This window comes from Hemiscyllium ocellatum, chromosome 16, assembly GCF_020745735.1.
Source record: "Hemiscyllium ocellatum isolate sHemOce1 chromosome 16, sHemOce1.pat.X.cur, whole genome shotgun sequence".
Lineage (NCBI taxonomy): Eukaryota > Metazoa > Chordata > Chondrichthyes > Orectolobiformes > Hemiscylliidae > Hemiscyllium > Hemiscyllium ocellatum.
In genome coordinates, this window is record NC_083416.1 from 81,353,641 (window position 1) to 81,380,146 (window position 26,506).

At 43.4% G+C, this 26,506-nt stretch overlaps 1 protein-coding gene across 1 annotated transcript in view; it reads right to left on the minus strand.

Annotated features, from left to right (window-relative positions):
• LOC132823514 (protein diaphanous homolog 1-like) overlaps positions 1-26,506 on the minus strand; it is a 342,084-nt gene that overhangs the window by 252,737 nt on the left and 62,841 nt on the right. Inside the window, exons 2-3 of the mRNA XM_060837454.1 lie at positions 6,989-7,015; positions 1,347-1,490 (exon numbers count right to left, since the gene is read on the minus strand). Coding sequence (XP_060693437.1) covers positions 1,347-1,490; positions 6,989-7,015 — 171 coding nt within the window. The remainder of the gene's footprint in view (positions 1-1,346; positions 1,491-6,988; positions 7,016-26,506) is intronic.

Below are 26,506 nucleotides of genomic sequence, written 5' to 3' on the forward strand. Positions count from 1 at the left end.
AATTACTGATAGCAAGTTGCACATTCAAATAGTCCAAAACAAATTTAATCATCAGATTTTATTTGATTATTTCAGAACAGAATCCTTACACTGGATGAACAGGCCATTTGGCCCACACCAATACTCCAAAAAGAACATCCCACCTATTCCCACCTTATCCTATTGGACTGGGTTTCCCAACGCTAACTCCCCTACCTACACATCCCTGGACACTATGGGTAATTTAGCAAGGCTAACCACCTAACCTACACATCTTTGGAGTGTGGGAGGCAACTGGAGCACACAGGTAGAATATGCAAATTCCACAGAGACCGTGCCCTGTGTGTAGGATTGATCCAGAGTCCCTAGCATTGTGTGAGGCAGCAGTGCTAACCGTTGAGCTACCGTGCCACCCAAACTGTTTATCTAGCAACTTGAAAGATCTTTCAAGATTTAGATCTGTGTTAAACTCCTGCACTTACCAAATTCCATTAAGGATTTAACGCAAGACTTCCAAATTCCAAGTGGTTGAAAGTACATTAGATGATCTAATTATCAACACCAGCTGTCCAAGACCATCAAATTGTTTTCTTTTGGTGACTGGATGAATTCTAAATACTAATTTGTAGGTCAATCTTTCTTGCAACACAAACTAGCATTCAATTTGACTAAAAAAAAATGACCCAAAATTTTACACAAAATGTAAAATATGAATGCATGCAATGGTTAGAAAAAGCCATCACATTCATTAATGCTCACCTTAATCGCCAGCTGATATATCAGTTTCTCAAAAAACATGGAGGAAATAAAATAAAAGCATAAACTGATCTCCAGGGAAGAATATCTGGGAAATCTCTTCTCAACAACATAATTCAATGTGAAATTCACTAACGCAAGCAACAGTGAAAGAAAACAGCAGAGATGAATTTAATGTGAAGTGAATCATGCAATTGGAGGAGAAAGGAATAAGGGGTTACATTGGTAGATTTAGTTGAGAAAAGATAAGAGGAGGTTCGAAAGAAACATAGATTGGGTCGAATGGCCAATTTGTGCGCTATAAATACCAAGTGATCCTGCGCAATTCAGTAAGGCTTAGGAAGCATAGTTGAAAATAAAAAGCATCATTAATACTCATTTATCAATCAATTGAAAATGCTGCAAATTCACAAGTCTATCAGCAGCAGATTGAGAAAAAGTAGAGGAAACTCTGCCTCTACACTGAAGATAAATCAGTCTTTTCTTCCATTACATCCTGAGGATTGGTTGCATTTCCTCAGTATTTTACACCTTTATTTCCTGCTTCCAACATATTTGAAGAATTCATGCCAAAAGGTAAGTTGTGAAAGGTCAAAGGACTAAGCACGTACCAACATCTGCTCAAATAGCTCCAGCACCTCACTGTCAGACAACGAGGGCAGTGCAGAAGGATGATCTTCATAAACTGGTGTTGACGAGTGCTTTGCTTGAACATAGGGCTTCTCCTTCTTCCGTATGCTAGTGAACCGTTCCAGCTGCAAGACAGAACCAGGAAAGAATAAAATATTCTGTTGTCCCCTGTAACCTTTCATAATTATATTTATACAGTAATGTGTGTGGCTGGCCATGTAATCACCAACAAATCTGTGTAGCATTTTTCTGTCTGCTCAAAGATTCAGTGTGCACTTACCTTTTCTCAAAGCATAGAAACATAGAAGATAGGAGCAGGAAGATGCCATTTGGCTCTTTAAGCCTGATCCGCCATTCATCACGATCATGGCCGATCGTCCAACTGAATAGCTTAATCTGGTTTTCACACAACCTTTAATCCCATTCACCCCAAATACTATATCTTGCTGCCTCTTGAATACATTCATTCTTTTTGGCATAAACGACTTCCTGTGGTAATGAATTTTACAGGCTCACCATTCTTTGGGTGAAGAAATGCCTTCTCATCTCAATCTAAATGGTTGATCTCAAATCCTCAGACTGTGATCCTTGGTTCTGGACACAGCCATCATTGTGAACAGCCTCCCTGAGTCTACACTGTCTAGTCCTGTCAGGATCTACTTGTTCTCATGCATGAATCACTAGTACGTAGATACTGCAAATGATTCATGTAGTTCATGGAGTAATATCCTATTTTGAAAGGAATGGAACATAAAAGTGAGGGTGGTACGCTTGTTATAAAGGCATTGGCGAGATCACATCTTGAATACAATGTGCAGCTTTGGTTTCTTTATTTAGGAAAGATGTAAATGCCTTGGTGGTCCTTCAGAGAAGGTTTACGAGATCATATCTAGTTGAGTGGCTTGCTTTATAAGGAGAGATTGGACAGGCTAGGCTTGTTTTCACAAGTATTTGGAAGAATGAGGCACGATTTGATTGAAGTTTAAAAGATTCTGAATGATCTTGACAAGGTAGCCGTAAAAGGATATTTGCTCTTGTGGAGGAGTAAGTGTTTTAAAATTAGGAGTCAGTCTTTGAGGATACTGATGAGGGAAAATTTGTTCTCTTTAGATTATGAGACTTTAATAAATTCTCCCTCAGAAGATAGTTGAAGACAGGGTGATTAAGTATGTTTAAGGTGACGATAGACAGATTTTTGTTAGGGAATGGAATCAGACATTTCTGGGAAATGTGGAATTCAGAACACAAATCAATCAGTTTGAAACTTATTGATTGGTGGAAAAGCCAAATAGCCTACTTCTGCTCCTAACTCGTATGTTTGTGCATATGCTCATATATTGATGGCTAGAAAAACAGTTGTTGAATTAAATTTGCCAAAGCAAACAAAAAAAACTGTTCTTGAAATAGGGAATTGCATCTTCAGATCACAAACAGCAGTTGTATCTTTATTTCAAAATTACAGTTAGGCTAATAATGCTCACACTGGTGGTGAGGGTTGGGGACTGCAGTTATGTGGGAGGTTAAACAAAAGGATCTAAAGATCCAAAGGACGTAAGACACAAAGGATGGAAATGACCAGTTGTTGACAACTGGAATGGATCATTCACTTTCCTTCAACAGAATTAAAGCAACTCCTGTGTAATATTCATTGAGAGCTGCAGGCGTAGAAGTTCAGGATATGTTTTACACAAATATAGTTGAAAATAAGAGAAAAAATTTGCACTGAATTAAATGTCTACTCTGAACCACTTCCTCAGCTGATCAGGAAAATTTGTATTTTCAAAAAAAAAGGTGTGCTACAATGTTCCGTTTCATATAGGGATTCAAAGGAAAGATTAAGCAGCATAAAATTTAGGGAGAACAGCAAAACAGATTAAAAATTGCTTGCGTTGCAAAGAATGAAAAATATGTTCGGGGTGTTAACTGATATGATTAAAGGAGGTGCTGTGCAGGGAGATGATTCCAGAATAAGAGATGTAGTAAATTCTTTAGAAAGACCAAAAGAATTTGTCAGGAGACATGTACAAGACAGGGGAATGAGTCAAACAGCAGCTTAGTGGAATTCAAAACACAGTAGGAATAACCTTGCGACACAAGGAAAATTGATTGGGGGATATAAAGGACGAACTTGGTATTTATAGGTGGTGATAAGTGGTGGTAGGACCCAGACTTTAAACAATGAGCTTTACACCACAATAATGAATAACTTGCTTTTTGAAGTTTGCTGATGACACCTTATGCTAGGGGGCAGTAAGAAGATGCAATAAGAAGATTTCAGCTATAGGGAGAGGCTGAACAGGCTGGGGCTGTTTTCCCTGGAACGTTGGAGGCTGAGGAGTGACCTTGTAGAGGTTTACAAAATTATGAGGGGCATGGATAGGATAAATAGACAAAGTCTTTTCCGTGGGGTCAGGGAATCCAGAACTAGAGGGCATAGATTTAGGGTGAGAAGGGAAAGATATAAGAGAGACCTAAGGGGCAACTTTTCCACACAAAGGGTGGTACGTGTATGGAATGAGCTGCCAGAGGATGTGGTTGAGGCTGGTACAATGGCAACATTTCAGAGGCATTTGAATGGGTATATGAATAAGAAGGGTTTGGAAGGATATGGGCCGAGTGCTGGCAGGTGGACTAGATTGGGTTGGGATATCTGGTCGGCATGGACGGGTTGAACCGAAGGATCTGTTTCTATGCTGTATATCTCTATGAAATTAAAAACAGACATTGGCAATGGGCAAAACTGGGCCAGGAGGCAGTTCAGTCCCTCAAGTCAGGACTACCTTTCTGCAATAGCAATTCAGCTGGTCCAACTTCAACTGAACTTTCCCATGGTCATGTGTTTATTTTGTGTCTGTAATTGCTCCTTCGATTTCTTTTTGAAGATAATGATTGAATCAACGTCCTAAAGCCATGTATTCCAGATCACACGACCTCACTGAGCAGGATTATCTTCTGCATGTCGCATTTCGTTCTTTTGCCATTCACATTAAATTGTGATCTTTGGTTTTTCGGTCCTTCTGCCCCATCGATTCTGCCCAAATGCCTCATGATGCTGAGTCCCCTTCAATCACTTGTTAACTCAGATCATTCACACAGGAAATTCTGTGTCACAGCCCATGTATTGTGTGAGTCCTTGTGTGGCTGATGATCCAGATTCTAATTGAACTGAATTTATTGTCACATGTACCAAGGCACAATGAAGAGCTTTGTCTTGCAAGCAATACAGACAGACCACATAGTTAATTCATTCTCGAGCCATGGCTTCAATTACACATTTGGCAGATGTTTCCAGGAGGTGGAATGGGCCTCAAGATCTTGAGCATTCCTTTCTCTGGTTCCTTTCCCAAAAGGTACTTTCAAAGAATTTTGTACTTTGTTACAGGAATTTCTTCAAGTCAGTTTCTTCGGACTGAGATAGCCTACCATTGACATCTATGTTGCACTTCTTGAGAGAAGTCTTCAGGGCATGAAATGTTCACTTTTCCCATGTCTTGTTTAAGTGCCTTCCTGGAGCTGGGTGAAGATGATTTGCTTTGTTTGTCAGACAAGCTTTCGAAGCACGTGGCCAGTCCAGCACTGTTGTTTTCAGTTGATCATGGCCTTGATGGTGGTGCTGTTGGCTGCCTGAAGGACACTGGTGTTAGTCCGCCTATCTTCCCAGCTGATGTGGAGAATCCATCTCAAACACTGATTTTTGAGGTGGCGTCCATACGTAGTGCAAGCTTTAAATCCATAAAGAAAAAGTTAGACGAATGACTGCCTTATACTCAAGGATCTTGGTATTAGCACAGATGTCACAGTCGAAGATTCCCATTCTTATTCTTATGTGTCCAAAGATGGCACTCAAAGTTCGGATGTTTTGTTGAATTTCAGCATTGATGTAGAGGGAGGATTTTTTCTATTAATCTTAATGATGGGGTGGACCAGAACTCAACCTGGGACAGGTCAGTATAGGTTTTGAGACCATTATTTGGCATGCTTCCGCAAAGGCATTAAGTGAGGCCTGAAGATTCCCTTCTTGAGAGAGTAAAGATGACACTTTTACCCACTGAATTAGGTTTCACAAGCAAGGTCAGTGTCTGTAATTTTCTTCTTGGTTTTCAACCAGTTGAAGTAGGCAACGTCCCCACCACTGGGCAACTTGCTCTTGACAGGATGAAGAACGGTGATGGTGCACATGGAGAAAAGGGTGGAGCGATAACACATTTCAGCTTGTTTGCTATCTTGACCTCAAAGGATTCGGTCATATCACCATCAGTGAGGACAGACACCGACATCTCGTCATGGAAGAGACGGAGGATATTGATGAATTTCACTGAACAACTGACTTTTGAATCTTCCATATCACTTTCCAATTGACTGAGTCAAAGGCCTTAGTCAGATTGATGAAGGTCATATATAGTGGTTGGTGTTGTTCCTGGCATTTCTCTTGGAGCTGCTGAAAATCACAGCTCCAGTTCCACGGTTCAGTCAGAAGCCATACTGGCTTTCAGGAAGGATTTCCTCCAAGTCTGGGAGGAGACTGCAACCACACAGACATCTTTTTCCTACCCACATCGCCAACTGAAGGACTTTGCCAAGCTCCCCTACCCCATCCCTTTTGTGTATCCAACTTGCTCGCAAGGTTTTTTCCATCTCAACATCCTAAGGTGCTCTCCCCAACCACATCCACAAGAGTGATTCCTGAAAACCTTCCCATCTTTTTCCCTCTGCTCCAACCCCTCAGACCCCAGTCTCTCACCCACATCTTACTTTGTCTAAAAGAGCAAACAGGATATTGAGTACAAGAGTTAGGTCCTGTGACAGTAGTACAGAACTTTGGTTCATCCACATTTGGAATACTGTGTACTGTTCTGGCGACATTACCATAAGGATGTGGATGTGTTGGAGAGGGTGCAGAGGGGGTTCACCAGGATGTTGCCTGGTATGGAGGGCGCTAGCTATGAAGACAGGTAGAGTAGATTAGGATTATTTTCATTTGAAAGACAGAGGTTGAGGGGGCAAACTTGATGGAGGTTGACAAAATCATGAGAGATATAGACAGGGAGGGTTGCAAGAAGGTTTTCTCCCCCCAGAGTGGGGGACTCAATTACTAGGGATCATGAGTTCAAGGTAAGAGGGGAAACTTTTAAGGGAAATATGCACGGAAAGTTCTTTACTCAAAGTGGTGGGTGCCTGGAACTTGTTGCCAGCAGAGTGGTAGAGGTGGGCACAATAGAGTCATTTAAGATTTATCTAGAGAGATAGATGAATGGGCAGGGAGCAGAGGGATACAGATCCCTGGAAAATAGGCAATAGGTTTAAATAGAGGATCTGGATTAGCACAGGGTTAGAGGGTCAAAGGGCCTATTCTTTGCTTTAAAGACTGACCAGATTATACTGTTGTATAAAAACAAAGAAAATAACACTTCACTGAAGTAGAGAATCGCATTGTAAATAATATTAAGAGTTGCACATTCCACAATTATAGACTTTACATACTTATCTATATTCTGCAGTTGATCACTGAAGTAAAGGCAGATTCAGTCTGCACAAAGTACTGTTCAAAACTAAGGTAATTTATAAGTTACAAAATATGAAAATAAAGCAAAGAGCAGAGCAAAATAAAAAAAAGGATGCTTACCTCATCAGGAATCAGCTTCTTAAAAGTCTGCAGTTTGGAAGTAAATAGAAAGAAAAACAGATAAGTGTCTATCCACCACCAAAAGGAAAATACAGCCCAGAAAATACCCAAGAAACAAGTTAGCAAAAAAAAACACCATCACCGTTTTACTCGATAGCATCAGGGAAGAGTCACCGTTTCAGCACAAATGCATAGCTAGCAGGACAGAGCTAAAGGAAGGGACAGAGCACCTGGCGAATATTTTTTCCTCTTATGAATATTCCGTTAGCTTTACATAATTTTTTTTCCAGTCCAATCTTACAGCCTGCCACCTGTCTTTGCACATATTTCTTTTCTTTCAGTCTGAACTATCTTTGACTTTTTTTACTTAACCATGAGTGGTAGATTAATCCCTTATAACATTTCTCTTCTGCTGCAATTAATCTATTTAACACTTTCTGGAATATTCCTTTAAAGGTTTGTCACTGCATCTCATTAGGCCGATCGCTTAACAAACATCTTGCTCACTTTCACTAGCTCTGATCTCATGCACTCATAACTGACCTTGTTTAAATTTAAAATGGTCTTGAATTTCTTTCACTTAAAAACTGCACATTACCCAGGGGCACTTTCAACTATGGGTCAGGAATTAATTCTTTCACATTAGTAAAAACCAAGTCTAATCTATCTTGCTCTCTGATTGGTGCAGTAATATGCTGGTCTATGAAATTGTCCTATATGAACAAGTAACAAAAGTAGATCACTGAGCCCTTTGAGCCTGCCTTGCCAATCCATGGCTGATTTGATTTCAACCATAACTACATTGTCCTGCATGTCCCTGATAACTTTTCATCGTCTTGAAAACTGAGAATCTATACCTCTGCAGTAAAATATTTCAAGATTCATTTTCCACTGCCATTTAAGAAAGGGACTGCCAACTCTCAGAAAAAACTGTTTCACGTTATTTTAAATGGGCGCCACCTTATTTTTAGACCACGGCCCTTAGTTTTTGGTTCTCCAAGAGAAAGAAAGATGCTTTCCACATCCACCTGGTCAAGTTCCCTCAGAAGCTGCATGTTTCAATTAAGTCACCTCTGACTGTTCTAAACTCCAGAGGATACAGGACTAGCCTGTTTAGCCATTCTACATAAGGCAATCTATTCATCCCAGATATAAGCTTTGTACATCTTCCCTGAACTGTTTTTAACACATTAACATCCTTCCCCAAGTAAGGTACACAGCACTCCAAATGTGATCTCACCAATACCCTAAATAACTGAAAACATTCCACAAGCTCCTCATTTTAATTACTTTTCTCACCTGACTTTTCCAGGCTACATGTAGATTAAAATCTCCCACAATAATTGCTTCATCTTTTTGACAAACTTCCATTATTTTTTCCTTGATACCCTGGTTCTACTCAAGAGCCTGTATGAAACTTCCACAAGTGATCTCTTGACTTTAACAGTCTTCATCTCTGTCCAGACTGGTTACTTTTCTGGTTTACTGAATTTAGGTCATCCTTTCCTGTTGTGCTAATGTCTTCTTTAATTAATGGAGTCACACCTCCATCTTTTCCTAGGTTCCAGATCATACTAGGTTTCATACACCTTTCAATATTCAGCTCCCAATCTCAGTCATTCTGCAGCTATATCTCAGTAATGGCCAATAGATCATATGTACTTGCTGGAATTTAAACTACAAGTTCACCTGTTTTTTTTTTCAAATGCCATATGCATTCAAACACTATACCTTGTGTCCTTTTATTATTTCTGTCACCTCTAGTCCCATCTGATTTGTTCTTCAATCTATAGTCGGTCATTGTTTATCATTTTCCACATTAAGATCTCCCTCTGTTGTCTTCACTCACTCTTGATTCATCGCAACCTCCCAAATCCTACTTACCACACAGTTTGTGTGTCCCCCATGAACGTGAACCCTCTTTTCCCACATCTGTCTTTCAGCCATGTAACTCTCTCTCTAAGATTGTTTACATATGCCAATTTGCACTGGATCAGATATTAATCCAGAGATTACCACCTTTGAGGTTCACCTTCTTAACTTGGTATCTAGCTCCTTATACTGGCTGTGTAGAATCTCTCTCCTAGACCTATCAATACCACTGTTTCTTACATGGACCATAACATCTGGATATTCCCTCTCCTACTGCAAGTTCTTATTGAGTCCAGAGCAGACATCCTGAATCCAGGCACTGGCCAGACATCACAGACTCTTTGCAGCAGAGAATAGTGTCAATCTTCCTGACCATGCTCTGGATCCCTCCTCTTGAATTACTTCTTCTACCACAGTGCCATGATAATTTAGCTCATCCATTCCACAGTCCCGGCTCTCATCTAAACAAGCTAACAGAACCTCAAACTTTGACACTCCTGTCCTCTGGATTCCCTCACTTGCAGTCGCATCTCCCTTTCCCTAACCACTGACCATATGAGAACACCCTAAAAGGTGGGACTTCCTCCTGGTTCAAAGATTCCAGGTTTCTCCACTGTTTCTAGTTTTTCGTGAATTAACTAAAGTACTGATCTTTCTATTCTCACTTTAGTGAATGACCACCTGCTTTGATATTATTAAATTTGAGGAGGTGCAGAATTTACCAGGATATTGACAGGACTGGGTTATATATAAAAAAAAGAGGCCGGATAAGCTGTGACATGGTTCCACTGCAGCCTAAGAGGTTAAGGGCTGACCTCAGTGATTTATAAAATCATGAAGACTACTGACAAGGTGAATAGCAAAGGTCTTTTCCATAGGACTCAGGAGTTTAAAATGAGATGGCATAATTTTAAGGTGAGAGGAGAAAAATTAAAAAGGGACCAACTTTTTCACTCACAGGGTAGCTTGTATGGGGAGTGAACTTCCAGAGGAACTGGTAGATGCAGGTACAGTTACAACATTTGAAAGACATTTGTTAAGGTGCATGAATAGGAAATGTTTAGAGGGATTCGGGGCCAAACACAGGAAAGTGGGATGAATTAGTCTGGGGAACTTGGTTGGCATGGATGAATTGGATCTCAGGGTCTGTTTCTGTGCTCTATGAATTTATAGCTTGATTTATCAGTGTCTTATCATTTTACACACTATCTATATTACTGACGATGCTATCAACCTTTACAAATATTTGAAATCAATGCAGCCAATTTTGCAACTGTGCTGAAAAAAAAAATCAATAAATATGGTGAAACCTTAAGTTCCCTGCAGGAATCTTCCTGGGACAGTAGTAATCACTTCCCTCCAAACCCAATACATTATCCCCTATTCCCTGACTTTAACCATCTAACCAATCCATTGAGCAAATCAATAACTTATTTTTCATGCCTTAAGCTCTCATGTTAGTAAATAGTTTCTTGCATGGAGCTTAACAATTTTGTGGACTTCCAGAAGGTTTTTAATCAATAAACAATCCTCAGTCCTCTATCGAAATTGTTTTTTCTGATAAGTTTAAATCAGCTACATTAAACATGAATTACCATTTACACATTACCAGCTAACCAGTTCAGTCAGTCAGTCTTTAATAAAACATTAATGCCTACAACCCAATGTTAATCTGAAAGGACTATGATTTCCTTATGTTTTTCTTTCTTGCATTGTTTAAACAAGGAGGCTCCTTATAGAATAAGCTATTAAATGTTTCAGTGAATATAGTAGAAACACTTAATTTATGTAAAACACTCGTGAAAACACTGCCCACAATATAAATTACAGGAATAGGGAATTCGACGTTTCGAGCATAAGCCCTTCATCAGGAATGAGAGAGAGTAGCCAAGCAGGCTAAGATAGAAGGTAGGGAGGAGGGACTTGGGGGAGGAGTGATGGAGGTGGGATAGGTGGAAGGAGGTCAAGGTGAGGGTGATAGGCCGGAGTGGGGTGGGGGCGGAGATGTCAGCAAGGAGATTGTAGGTTAGGAGGGCGGTGCTGAGTTGAGGGAACCGACTGAGACAAGGTGGGGGAGGGGAAATGAGGAAACTGGAGAAATCTGAATTCATCCCTTGTGGTTGGAGGGTTCCCAGGCGGAAGATGAGGCGCTCCTCCTCCAGCCGTCGTGTTGTTATGTTCTGCCGGTGGAGGAGTCCAAGGACCTGCATGTCCTCGGTGGAGTGGGAGAGAGAGTTAAAGTGTTGAGCCACGGGGTGGTTGGGTTGGTTGGTCCGGGCGGCCCAGAGGTGTTCTCTGAAGCGTTCCGCAAGTAAGCGGCCTGTCTCCCCAATATAGAGGAGGCCACATCGGGTGCAGCGGATGCAATAGATGATGTGTGTGGAGGTACAGGTGAACTTGTGGCGGATATGGAAGGATCCCTTGGGACCTTGGAGGGAAGTGAGTGTGGAGGTGTGGGCGCAAGTTTTACATTTCCTGCGGTTGCAGGGGAAAGTGCCGGGGGTGGAGGTTGGGTTGGTGGCGGGTGTGGATCTGACGAGGGAGTCACGAAGGGAGTGGTCCTTGCGGAACGCTGATAGGGGAGGGGAGGGAAATATATCCTTGGTGGTGGGGTCCGTTTGGAGGTGGCGGAAATGACGGCGGATGATACGTTGTATGCGGAGGTTGGTGGGGTGGTAGGTGAGAACCAGTGGGGTTCTGTCTTGGTGGCGGTTGGAGGAGCGGGGCTCAAGGGCGGAGGAGCGGGAAGTGGAGGAGATGCGGTGGAGGGCATCGTCGATCACGTCTGGGGGGAATCTGCGGTCCTTGAAGAAGGAGGCCATCTGGGCTGTGCGGTGTTGGAACTGGTCCTCCTGGGAGCAGATGCGGCGGAGACGAAGGAATTGGGAATATGGGATGGCGTTTTTGCAGGGGGCAGGGTGGGAGGAGGTGTAGTCCAGGTAGCTGTGGGAGTCAGTCGGTTTATAGTAGATGTCTGTGTTGAGTTGGTCGCCCGAGATAGAGATGGAAAGGTCTAGGAAGGGGAGGGAGGAGTCTGAGACAGTCCAGGTGAATTTAAGCTCGGGATGGAAGGTGTTAGTAAAGTTGATGAACTGTTCAACTTCCTCGTGGGAGCACGAGGCAGCGCCGATACAGTCATCGATGTAGCGGAGGAAAAGGTGGGGGGTGGTGCCAGTGTAGTTGCGGAAGATGGACTGTTCCACATATCCTACGAAGAGGCAGGCATAGCTGGGGCCCATGTGGGTGCCCATGGCAACTCCTTTAGTTTGGAGGAAGTGGGAGGATTGAAAAGAGAAGTTATTCAGGGTGAGGACCAGTTCAGTCAGTCGAAGGAGGGTGACAGTGGAAGGGTACTGGTTGGTGCGGCGGGAAAGGAAGAAGCGGAGGGCTTTGAGTCCTTCGTGATGGGGGATGGAGGTGTACGGGGACTGGATGTCCATAGTGAAAATAAGGCGTTGGGGACCGGGGAAGCGAAAATCCTGGAGGTGGAGGGCGTGGGTGGTGTCCCGAATGTCGGTGGGGAGTTATTTTCACTACGGAAACTCCCCACCTACGTCCGGGACACCACCCACGCCCTCCACCTCCTCCAGGATTTTCGCTTCCCCGGTCCCCAACGCCTTATTTTCACTATGGACATCCAGTCCCCGTACACCTCCATCCCCCATCACGAAGGACTCAAAGCCCTCCGCTTCTTCCTTTCCCGCCGCACCAACCAGTACCCTTCCACTGACACCCTCCTTCGACTGACTGAACTGGTCCTCACCCTGAATAACTTCTCTTTTCAATCCTCCCACTTCCTCCAAACTAAAGGAGTTGCCATGGGCACCCACATGGGCCCCAGCTATGCCTGCCTCTTCGTAGGATATGTGGAACAGTCCATCTTCCGCAACTACACTGGCACCACCCCCCACCTTTTCCTCCGCTACATCGATGACTGTATCGCGCTGCCTCGTGCTCCCACGAGGAGGTTGAACAGTTCATCAACTTTACTAACACCTTCCATCCCGACTTTAAATTCACCTGGACTGTCTCAGACTCTTCCCTCCCCTTCCTAGACCTTTCCATCTCTATCTCGGGCGACCGACTCAACACAGACATCTACTATAAACCGACCGACTCCCACAGCTACCTGGACTACACCTCCTCCCACCCTGCCCCCTGCAAAAACTCCATCCCATATTCCCAATTCCTTCGTCTCCGCCGCATCTGCTCCCAGGAGGACCAGTTCCAACACCGCACAGCCCAGATGGCCTCCTTCTTCAAGGACCGCAGATTCCCCCCAGACGTGATCGACGATGCCCTCCACCGCATCTCCTCCACTTCCCGCTCCTCCGCCCTTGAGCCCCGCTCCTCCAACCGCCACCAAGACAGAACCCCACTGGTTCTCACCTACCACCCCACCAACCTCCGCATACAACGTATCATCCGCCGTCATTTCCGCCACCTCCAAACGGACCCCACCACCAAGGATATATTTCCCTCCCCTCCCCTATCAGCGTTCCGCAAGGACCACTCCCTTCGTGACTCCCTCGTCAGATCCACACCCGCCACCAACCCAACCTCCACCCCCGGCACTTTCCCCTGCAACCGCAGGAAATGTAAAACTTGCGCCCACACCTCGACACTCACTTCCCTCCAAGGTCCCAAGGGATCCTTCCATATCCGCCACAAGTTCACCTGTACCTCCACACACATCATCTATTGCATCCGCTGCACCCGATGTGGCCTCCTTTATATTGGGGAGACAGGCCGCTTACTTGCGGAACGCTTCAGAGAACACCTCTGGGCCGCCCGGACCAACCAACCCAACCACCCCGTGGCTCAACACTTTAACTCTCGCTCCCACTCCACCGAGGACATGCAGGTCCTTGGACTCCTCCACCGGCAGAACATAACACGACGGCTGGAGGAGGAGCGCCTCATCTTCCGCCTGGGAACCCTCCAACCACAAGGTATGAATTCAGATTTCTCCAGTTTCCTCATTTCCCTTCCCCCCACCTTGTCTCAGTCGGTTCCCTCAACTCAGCACCGCCCTCCTAACCTACAATCTCCTTCCTGCAATCTCCTTCCTGACCTCTCCGCCCCCACCCCACTCCAGCCTATCACCCTCACCTTGACCTCCTTCCACCTATCCCACCTCCATCGTCCCTCCCCCAAGTCCCTCCTCCCTACCTTTTATCTTAGCCTGCTTGGCTACTCTCTCTCATTCCTGATGAAGGGCTTATGCTCGAAACGTCGAATTTCCTGTTCCTGAGATGCTGCCTGGCCTGCTGTGCTTTGACCAGCAACACATTTTCAGCTGTGATCTCCAGCATCTGCAGACCTCATTTTTTACCCACAATATAAATTACATCAAGTACCAATGGCATTAGAAGCAGTGGCAACTTGCTTCCACCAGAGGGTGTTGATGCATTTGAAACATAGAAATGTCCCACAAAAATATTTCATGTTTGGTGTTCGATTTTCTTTCCCTGCACAACTGATGGCATTTCCGCCACCTCCTACATTTGTAAAGAAAGTGAACAGATTGGTCATCAGAACAAATTGCCAGTCAAAATCAAAACTGGCCTGGTGAAACACAAATGTTGATTCGTAAGTCATTTGCCAAAGACTACTTCAATCTATCAGACAAATTAGTGTTCAACGTAGTGGATGCAATGTTGATCAGCAAGTCTGTGAGACTTCACTAACATAAAATACTGCAGACCCAGAAAACATGAAACAAAACAAATTTATGAACTCAGGAAATCAGGCAACACCTGAAAAAGTAACAGAGTTAGTGCTTTTCATCAATGAATGTGATAAAGGCCAATTGACCTAAAAGTTTAACTCTGTTTCACTCTCCACAAAAGGGGTTCTTGTGGTGCTCTCCCTATCTCTGAGCCAAGAGGCCTGGGTTCAGCTCCCATCTGCTTCAGAGATGTGTTATAGCTGAACATACTGGTTTAAAAAATACAATTCTCCACTGACGCTGCTGGAATATTTCCAGCATACTCTATTCATATGATTCAGTTCACCAACTTTGCTTTTAATTGCTCACGTGGTTCAGTTGATGACATTTCTAACTACTGCACTTTCAAAGCCCAGTCCAGGAACTTCTGACAGAAGTTACATCAAGTGCCATGCTGATTAGCTACTCAAAGATTACAATATTTTCCGAGATCCTGTGGCACATAATTAACTGTCTATGAATAAACAAATAATAAATGCACAATGCAATGCATTCCATTTGCAGCACTTCTGGAAAGTGACTTGTAAACAAATGCTTTATTTTTATTTTGTAAAATTTTAAATATTATTATTCTCAATATAATTTTACAGTAAGGCAGAACTTGAAGATTTAGAGTCAGAGAGATGTACAGCATGGAAAACGACCCTTCTGTCCAACTCGTCTATGCCGACTAGACATCCTCACCTCATCTAGTCCCATTTGTCAGCACTTGGCCCATATCCCTCTAAACCTTTCCTATTCATATACCCATTCTGATGCCTTTTAAATGTTGCAATTGTACCAGCCTCCACCACTCAACTCTGGTGCTCATTTCATACATGTACCATCCTCTTTGTGAAAAGGTGCCCCCTTAGGTCCCTTTTATATCTTTCCTCTCTCGCCCTAAATCTATGCCCTCTGGTTCTGGACTCACCCAACCCAGGTAAAAGACTCTGTCTATTTATCCTATCCATGCCCCTCATGATTATATAAACCTCAATTAGGTCACCCCCTCAGCCTTTGACACTCCAGGGAAAACAGCCTTAGCCTAGTTAGCCTCTCCCTATATCTCCAAACCTCAAACCCTGGCAAAGTCCTTGTAAATCTTTACCTACCCCTTTCAAATTTCGCAACGTCCTTCCGATAGGAAGGAGACCAAACTGTACGCAATATTCCAAATGTGGCCTAACCAATGTCCTGTACAGCCACAACATGACCTCCTAACCCCTATACCCTATGCTCGGACCAATAAAGGAAAGCATACCAAACGCCTTCTTTTCTATCTTATCTACCTGCGACACTACTTTCAGGAGATATAAACCTGCACTCCAAGGTTTCTTTGTTCAGAAACACCCCCCAGGACCTTACCATTAAGTGTACAAGTGCTGCTAAGACTTGCTTTCCCAAAATGCAGCACCTTGCATTTATCTAAATTAAACTTCATCTGCCACTCCTCAGCCCATTGATCCATCTGATCAAGATCCAGTTTAAAAATAAGTCACATGAAATGTTTTCTTGTTGCACTAATCTGGACAGATGGAAGAAATTAGCTTGAATTTTCTGGAGTAGGAACAGGCTATTGAATTGAATGGTCAGTCATAGAATCATAGATGTACAGCACAGAAACAGACCCTTCGGTCCAACTCGTCCATGCCGACGAGATATCCCAACCCAATCTAGTCCCACCTGCCAATACCCGGCCCATATCCCTCCAAACCCTTCCTATTCATATACCGATCCAGATGCCTTTTAAATGTCGCAATTGTACCAGCTTCCACCACTTCCTCTGGCAGCTCATTCCATACACATAGCACCCTCTGTGTGAAGTTGCCCCTTAGGTACCTTTTATATCTTTCCCCTCTCATCCTAAACCTATGCCCTCTAGTTCTGGACACCCCGACCCCAGGGAAAAGATTTTGTCTATTTATCCTATCCATGCCCCTCATAATTTTATAAACCTCTATAAGGTCACCCCTCAGCCTCCGATGCTCCAGGGAAAACAGGCTCCAGCCTGTTCATCCTCTCCCTGTAGCTCAAGTCCTCCAACCCTGGCAACATCCTTGTAAATCTTTTCTGAACCTCTTCAAGTTTCACAACATCTTTCCTATAGGAAGGAGACCAGAATTGCATGCAATATTCCAAAAGTGGCCTAACCAATGTCGTGTCCAGCCGCACCATGACCTCCCAACTCTTGTAATCAATACTCTGACCAATAAAGGAAAGCATATCAAACGCCGCCTTCACTATCCTATCTACCTGCGACTCCACTTACAAGGAGTAATGAACCTTCACTCCAAGGTCTTGTTGTTCAGCAACACTCCCTAGGACCTTACCATTAATTGTGTAAGATTGGTTTTCCCAAAATGCAGCACCTCACATTTATCTAGATTAAACTCTATTTGCCACTTCTTAGCCCATTGGCCCATCTGATCAAGATTCCGTTATAATCTAAGATGACCTTATTTGCTGTCCACTACACCTCCAATTTTGGCGTCATCTGCAAACTTACTAACTATAGCTCTTATGTTCACATCCAAATCATTGATATCAATAACAAAAAGTAGAGGACCCAACACTGATCCTTGTGGCACTCCACTGTTCACAGGCCTCCAGTCTGAAAAACAACCCTCCACCACCACCCTCTGTCTTCGACCTTTGAGCCAGTTCTGTATCCAAATGGCTAGTTCTCCCTGTATTCATGAAATCTAACCTTGCTCACCAATCTCCCATGGGGAACCTTGTCAAACGCCTTACTGAAGTCCATATAGATCACATCTACTGCTCGGACTTCATCAATTCTCTTTGTTACTTCTTCAAAAAAAAACTCATTCAAGTCTGAGAGATATGATTTCCGACGCACAAAGCCATGTTGACTATCCCGAATCAGTCTTGCCTTTCCAAATACATGCACATTCTGTCCCTCAGGATTCCCTCCAACAACTTGCCCATCACCGAGGTCAGACTCACTGGTCTATAATTCCCTGGCTTGTCCTTACCACCTTTCTTAAACAGTGGCACCATGTCAGCCAACCTCATCTTCCAGTACCTCACCTGTGATTATCGATGATAAAAATATCTCAACAAGAGGCCCAGCAATCACTTCCTTAGCTTCCCCCAGAGTTCTAGGGCACACTTGATCGGATCGTGGGGATTTATCCACTTTCATGCATTTCAAGACATCCAGCACTTCCTCCTCTGTAATATGGACATTTTTCAAGATGTCACCATCTATTTCCCTAAAATCTATATCTTCCATGCCCTTTTCCACAGTAAATACGAATGCAAAATACGCATTTAGTATCTGCCCCATCTCCTGCGGCTCCACGCATAGACCTCTTGTCTCCCTACTTATCCTCTTGTCCTGAAAGTATTTGTAAAAACCCTTTGGATTCTCCTTAACCCTATTTACCAAAACTAACTTGTGTCCCCTTTTTGCCCTCCGGATTTCCTTTTAAATATACTCCTACTGTCTTTATACTCTGAGGATTCACTCAATCTATCCTGTCTACACGTGACATATGCCTCCTTGTTTTTCTTAACCAAACCCTCAATTTCTTCAGTCATCCAGCATTCTCTGTACCTACCAGCCTTTCCTTTTATTCTAAACAGGAATATACTTCATCTGGACTCTAGTTATCTCATTTCTGAAGGCTTCCCATTTTCCAGCCGTCACTTTACCTGCAAACACGTATCATAATGAATGGCAGAGCAGGCATGAAGGGCCAAATGGCCTCCTCCTCATTGTATTCATCTAATGTTTCTAACACCAGATTTCAAAAGGAGCACTGGATACTGTATTAAAAAAAAGTTTGGTTTGTTGGCTAGTCAATTCTGTTCAGTCTACACTTGCTGTGGCAAATACATCAGGGAGCTATTGAGGTGGGGGGGGGGGGGGTGAAGACAGTGTTCTCTACCTTTTTGCGAATTCAAAGAGGTGTAATATCTGCAGATGTCCCTTTTGCCCATTCAGGACAGAACCACGTCTATGAACATACGTAGCTTCCAGCAAGAGCAAGAAAGCCACATTGTGAACCAACTGATTCATTACATTGATAGGTAAACTCCATTCCATATTCCCAATTCCTTCGTCTCCGCCGCATCTGCTCCCAGGAGGACCAATTCCAACACCGCACAGCCCAGATGGCCTCCTTCTTCAAGGACCGCAGATTCCCCCCAGATGTGATCGACGATGCCCTCCATCGCATCTCCTCCACTTCCCGCTCCTCCGCCCTTGAGCCCCGCTCCTCCAACCGCCACCAAGACAGAACCCCACTGGTTCTCACCTACCACCCCACCAACCTCCGTATACAACGCATCATCTGCCGTCATTTCCGCCACCTCCAAACGGACCCCACCACCAGGGATATATTTCCCTCCCCTATCAGCGTTCCGCAAAGCCCACTCCCTTCGTGACTCCCTCATCAGGTCCACCCCCCCACCAACCCAACCTCCACTCCCGGCACCTTCCCCTGCAACCGCAGGAAATGTAAAACTTGCGCCCACACCTCCTCCCTCACTTCCCTCCAAGGCCCCAAGGGATCCTTCCATATCCGCCACAAGTTCACCTTTACCTCCACACACATCATCTATTGCATCCGCTGCACCCAATGTGGCCTCCTCTATATTGGGGAGACGGGCCGCTTACTTGCGGAACGCTTCAGAGAACACCTCTGGGACGCCTGGACCAACCAACCTAACCACCCCGTGGCTCAACACTTTAACTCTCTCTCCCACTCCACCGAGGACATGCAGGTCCTTGGACTCCTCCACCGGCAGAACATAACACGACGGCTGGAGGAGGAGCGCCTCATCTTCCGCCTGGGAACCCTCCAACCACAAGGAATGAACTCAGATTTCTCCAGTTTCCTCATTTCCCCTCCCCCCACCTTGTCTCAGTCGGTTCCCTCAACTCAGCACCGCCCTCCTAACCTGCAATCTTCTTCCTGACCTCTCCGCCCCATCCCACTCCGGCCTATCACCCTCACCTTGACCTCCTTCCACCTATCACATCTCCATCGCCCCTCCCCCAAGTCCCTCCTCCCTACCTTTTATCTTAGCCTGCTTGGCACACTCTCCTCATTCCTGATGAAGGGCTTATGCCCGAAACGTCGAATTTCCTATTCCTTGGATGCTGCCTAACCTGCTGTGCTTTAACCAGCAACACATTTTCAGCTAATTACATTGATAGTCTAAATATGAACATACTCAGATTGTTCAACAAGTGCTTTTCTGATGACAACTAATGCTCGAAGCTACATTCTAAGAGTATTCTAAGCACAGGCTAGTTGTTTGTTATAAAGGTCAGTACTTTGCCTACTGCAATCAGCCAAAGGAGCACATCATTTGATACAATTCACCAGTCTTAGGGATTTACGACCTACAAATCTATCATTGAATTGGCACTAAAATTCACAGACCACATTACTCATGTCGAGGCAGGGGAGGGAGGAATAAGAGATGGACCAGGCAAATGCAAGACTGGCATAGAAAGTGGAAAGAAAATAGATAAGTTTTTCCTATTCCAGTTGAGAGAAGAAATCAGCAATGATGATGTCATCGATTTACCAGAGAAAGTGTTGTAGGTGGGAGCTGGAGTAACGTTCCATGTACTCACGGCTACCCCTTTGATCCGAAGCAAGAGGAGTTAAAAGAATTGTTCATAGTGAGGACAAACTCAGCCAGGCAGAGGAAGTTGCTGGGAGACGGGAATCATTCAAACCTTTTTTCCAGGATGCAGCAGAGATCCCAGAGACCATCCTGAAGGGGTTGGATCATTCTAGAAAACCTCATCTGATCCCTCTTCAATACACTTTCTAAAGTGTGGTGCCTACAATTAAACAATGAATTCTAGCTTAGGACTAGTCTGTGTTCAAAGAAGCTGTATCACACCTTTTATGCTGTGAATGACATCTCTATCAATAAAGCTGATGATTTCAATTTTTTTTGGAGGGGTCTTCTGTACACTTTAATTCCTTTCTCATTCCTTAATGTGGCTTTTATCTCCAGGAAGGGACCTTTACCTGATGTAGCAATCAGTGATTTTTGAGAAGATTAGTAACTCAGATTGATGATTAGTATGTAAGTTAGCTCGCTGAGCTTGAAGCCTTGTTTTCAGATGTTTCGTCACCATTGTGTTTATCCAACCCGAACTATGGGTCTGCTATGTAGATGGGGGAGGAGAACGACAACAGACTCCCATTCCTAGACGTGACAGCTGAACGTACAGTTAGCTTAGAGCTTCAAACGAGAGTCTACAGAAAAACACACAGGGACCAAATACTTAACTTCAGAAGTAATCATCCCAACACCCACAAACAGAGCTGCATAAAGACATTATTTCAATGAGTTACATCACACTGCAGCACCCAAGAACTATAAAAAGCAGAAGAAAAATAGGTACCCAATAAACACAATCCGTCAATTCCTCAGAAACAAACCCAAACAAGCAGACAAAATGCACCCAAAAACTATAACCTCATTACCTTACATCAAAGACATATCAGAAATGACTTCTAGACTACTCAGACACCTTGGCATCAAGATAGCCCACTAATCTGCCAACACATTTAAACAACGACAAGTGAGCCTAAAGGATTAAGTAGATACCACCAGCAAAACTAACTTCATTTACCAAGATAGCATGCAAGGAAGAGTATAAAGAAAGTAGGGGTATACTTAACAGGGAAATCAGGAGGGCAAAACGAGGACATGAGATAGCTTTGGCAAATAGAATTAAGGAGAATCCAAAAGGTTTTTACAAATATATTAAAGGACAAATGGGTTACTAGGGAGAGAATACGGCCCCTCAAAGATCAGCAAGGCGGCCTTTGTGTGAAGACACAGAAAATGGGGGAGATACGAAATGAATATTTGGCATCAGGATTTACAGTGGAAACGGATATGGAAGATATAATCTGTAGGGAAATAGATGGTGACATCTTGCAAAATGTCCAGATTACAGAGGAGGAAGTGCTGGATGTCTTGAAATGGGTGCAGGTGGATAAATCCCCAGGACCTTATCAGGTGTACCCGAGAACTCTGAGAAGCAAGAGAAGTGATTGCTGGGCCTCTTGCTGAGATATTTGTATCATCGATAGTCACAGGTGAGGTGCTGGAAGACTGGAGGTTGACAAACGTGGTGCCACTGTTTAAGAAGGGCGGTAAAGACAAGCCAGGGAACTATAGACTAGTGAGCCTGACCTCAGTGGAGGGCAAGTTGTTGGAGGGAATCCTGGAGGAACAGGATGCACGTGTATTTGGAAAGGCAAGGACTGATTCGGGATAGTCAACATGGCTTTGTGCGTGGGAAATCATGTCTCATAAACTTGATTGAGTTTTTTGAAGAAGTAACAAAGAAGATTGATGAGGGCAGAGCAGTAGATGGGATCTATATGGACTTCAAGAAGGCTTTTGACAAGGTTTCCCATGGGAGACTGATTAGCAAGGTTAGATCTCATGGAAGACAGGGAGAACTAGCCATTTGGATACAGAACTGGCTCAAAGATACAAGACAGAGGGTGGTGGTGGAGGGTTGTTTTTCAGACTGGAGGCCTGTGACCAGTGGAGTGCCACAAGGATCGATGCTGGATCCTCTACTTTTTGTCATTTACATAAATAATTTGGATACGAGCATAAGAGGTATTGTTAGTAAGTTTGCTGATGACACCAAAATTGGAGGTGTAATGGACAGCGAAAAGGGTTACCTCAGATTACACAAGGATCTGTACCAGATGGGCCAATGGGTTGAGAAGAGGCAGATGGAGCTTAATTCAGCTAAATGTGAGGTGTTGCATTTTGGAAAAGCAAATCTTAGCAGGACATACATTTAATGGTAAGGTCCTAGGGAGTGTTGCTGAACAAAGTGACCTTGGAGTGCAAGTTCATGGCTCCTTGAAAGTGGAGTTGCAAGTAGATAGGATAGTGAAGACGACGTTTGGAATGCTTTCCTTTATTGGTCAGAGTATTCAGTACAGGAGTTGGGAGGTCATGTTGCAGCTGTACAGGACATTGGTCAGGCCACTGTTAGAATATTGCATGCAATTCTGGTCTCCTTCCTATCAAAAAGATGTTGTAAAACTTGAAAGGGTTCAGAAAAGATTTACAAGGGTGCTGCTAGGGTTGGAGGATCTGAGCTACAGGGAGAGGCTGGACAAGCTGGGGCCTGTTTTCCCTGGAGCGTCGGAGGCTGAGGGATGACCTTATCGAGGTTTACAAAATTATGAAGGGCATGGATAGGATAAATAGGCAAAGCATTTTCCCAGGGGTCGGGGTGTCCAGAACTAGAGGGCATAGGTTTAGGGTGAGAGGGGAAAGATATAAGAGAGACCTAAGGGGTAACTTCTTCACGCAGAGGGTGATACGTGTATGGAATGAGCTGCCAGAGGATGTGGTGGAGGCTAGTACAATTGCAACATTTAAGAGGCATTTGGATGGATATATGAATAGGAAGGGTTTGGAGGGATATGGGCCGGGTGCTGGCAGGTGGGACTAGATTGGGTTGGGATATCTGGTCAGCATGGATGGGTTGGACCAAAGGGCCGGTTTCCATGCTGTAGATCTCCAAGACTCTATGAACTGTGAAAAAAACCACTACATCGGACAAACTAGCAGGAAACTTGCCACCAAAAGACATGACCCACCATCATTAGTTTCAATACACACAGACAAAGAAGGACTGGGTCAACACACACATCCTAGGACAGATGAAACAAAGACACGCACAATAATTCTTAGAGGCATGGCATTATAACCAATACTCCATCAATAAACACATTAATTTAGACCCTATCTACATTTCTTGAGAAAAATAACCAGAAATGACATCACCCACCTAAACAAACCAAGAAATATAAATAGAGAGGTGAGATATACCACCAATGCTTCACCAGACATTCTCACTGATGATGTTACCTAGTATAGTGACGAAATGTCTGAAAACAAACCTTCAAGCTCAGCAGGTTAACTTACATACTGATGTAGCAATACTTAAGAAAAAAAAACTAGGTGTGGAAAACATGGCATTAGTAAAGCCAATGGTATGTCTATCATGGTCAATAATAGATACAGATATTCCATTCACAGGCACACTTAGGTTTGGGCTTATATTAAACTAATTAGCGGCAAAGAACTGTATGCTTCTTTTGGTGCACCATGCTTCAAACTATCCAATGTAAGATGGCTTAATACTCTTACATACAATGTAGAATAATATCATAAGCATCTCTCTAAAAAGATACTGACATACTGACCATCTGATTTACAATCAACATTCTTCTCTTAGATGCTGTCTACAAGCGTTTCCAACAACATTTGGCTTTATTCCTTTTTGTTCTCTAATGCGAGAACCTATTTTCATTACTTCATACCTTCTAGTTACACCCAGTTTACAATTTTGTTTCTCTTTCACCCAACTGGCAAACCCTTTATCCTTTGCACCAGGTATATACACCATCTGTCCCCTCTTGCTCCTGCTCCATCTCTGTCAAAAGTATGAAAAATCGCATTCCAACTCCTTTCAGTGCTGAACTCATATCAGATTAGAAACGTTCATTGTGTCTCTCTGTACATCTACTGAGTTTCTCTTGTAATTTCTGCATTCCACTTTGCTTTTATTTCAGATTTCCAATATCTTTATTACTTTATCAGCCATCCATCAACTAGATTATGCTGCTTTTCAGTCAAAGGAAATTGCAGAGGAGTTAATAACACTGCTTAAAATAAACAAATGGAATAATTCTGCAAAGAAAAAATTGCTTGGTATTTCTACATCACTTTAAAAGGGTACTCCACTGCTTGTAAAGTGCATTTGGACTAACTCAAGGACACGGAAAGAATTATACAAATGCCTTGCATTTCAGCAAGAGCTTGAACTCCACCAAGAACACTAGCAGAAAATTTCTCAGAAGAGCAGCAACACAGGCTGAGCTCATTGTCCTGAAACAGTATCAGCATGAAGCAACATTCATTTGTTTGGATAGTAAGTTTGCAGTCTAAATACTGTAGCAAAGACTATAAGTGGTACAAGACCATACTTTTTTTTCCAGACAACAGGAAAGTAATCTAATTTATGATAAAGGCTTCAGGTTCAGTGCTTGATTTGATATGTCAGTCATGGGAATATCAGGCCTATGCATCTCTCTGCCACTGAAATTCAAAGACCACTTTTGAGTGTTTGGCAAAAATGTGTTTTTGGTTTGACAGCACTGCCCTGTTAGAATATAACACTCAAGAGTTACCCCAATCAGAGCAGTCCTCTTGTGCATTCTCACCAACGGGCCCAATGCCACCACTTTCTAACAAGATAAGCAACTAACCTATCTCCAGTTACCCTGGAAGAACACAGTATTCCAAAGATTTTGAGCAGTAAATGAAGCAAGCCATTTCATACTGCTACTATGCTGTGGCAACTCCTTGACCAATGTCGACTTGCCAGTCAGTGCCCTTTATTCCTACAGGACAATTGGCAGTGTTGTAATCCTGTCCTGATCTGTGCAAGACAAGTTTCAACTGCAAGTTTCCTTTCTTAGCAATGCTCACCTTCCTCATTTCCTAATAAGGGGCAAATGTATAAACTGTCCCCATTCTAATTAGAACTTCTCAGGCAGGTGATTTTTAAGCAGACAGTAATGGGTGCCATGGTCACAATAAAAAGCTAATTGGTGCTTGCTGGGAAATCCAGATAACACAAATGATTCATACATCCTTGTTTTACCAGATGTTTTCAAGCAAGACCCTTGTGACAACTTGACTTGAGCTGACCAAGACTTCAGACCAACAGCCTGATCATTGTATTTCAGTTCTGAAGTTACACAAGCTAACATTATGAAAGCATCCTCATCAGAAATCTACCTTCCTCTTCATGCTTTGGAAGCCAAACAGTAAGGTGAAATAGTTAATGAAAACTGTTCTTTAAAAAGCCAATTAAAACATGGCACTTATTTAAAAGAAAAACTCGAATTTTAAAAGAGCACAGAAGTAATAAAATAAACAGCAGCTACTTAGAAATTCAAACACACCCTGTCTGAGCACATGTTGACAGAATGGCTCATCTGTTTAAAAGATTTTCAATTTGAGAATGAATGAATCTGCTGTGCCTGTGCAGAGCACTGACTGTGTCTCACAACAGGAAGATGGGTCATTTACCATTCTGTGCATAATCCCAGGAAAGAAACAGAAACAACATTATTCCTTTTCCCTCAATATCTTCACCCAAGAGGAAAAAATGCAAACGGAAAACTTTAAATACAAAAATAGAAGATTGATATTACACTCAAAATCTGCACGTGAACATAGGCAATTAGCCACAGTCGACACAAAACCTTAAGCATCTCTCTCTATTACAGGGAAACAACTAGACATGTCTGCTTGAGTGAATATCACTAAGTACAGAGCAAGGCGAGGAGACAGACCCCCCCATGAACAACCAGTCTGGACAAGGATTGTATCAGCTCTCTTGGCGTCATTCTGCATTTACTAGCCATTAGTCTCAATCGTCAACTGAGATGACCAACCCCTCTCGGCACTGTTTCCAGATGAGGTGTTAAAAAGTTAGATATTAAAAAGACCTTTCAGGAAATGACCTATGCATAGAATCATATAGCACAGGAAGAGGTTATTCAGCTCATTGTGCTAGCAACCCTCTAATTAGCCCTACCTTCTGTCTTCCAAACTACATGCAATACAGTAATGCCTGCGCAGAGAGAATCTCTTGTCCCAGCTAACAACAAATGAATTTGCAGGCAGTAGTGGTACCACATATCTGTCCTTCTTTGCACTTGGACAGATGAAAGAATGACCAAAGGTGAAACGATCAAAACTGGGAACATACATAAGGCCAGGGGGAAGCAATGGGTTAATGGTATTATCGCTGGATTATTAATCAAGAGTGTCAGGTAATGTTTTAAACTCTGGCTTGAATCCCACCATCTCAGATGATG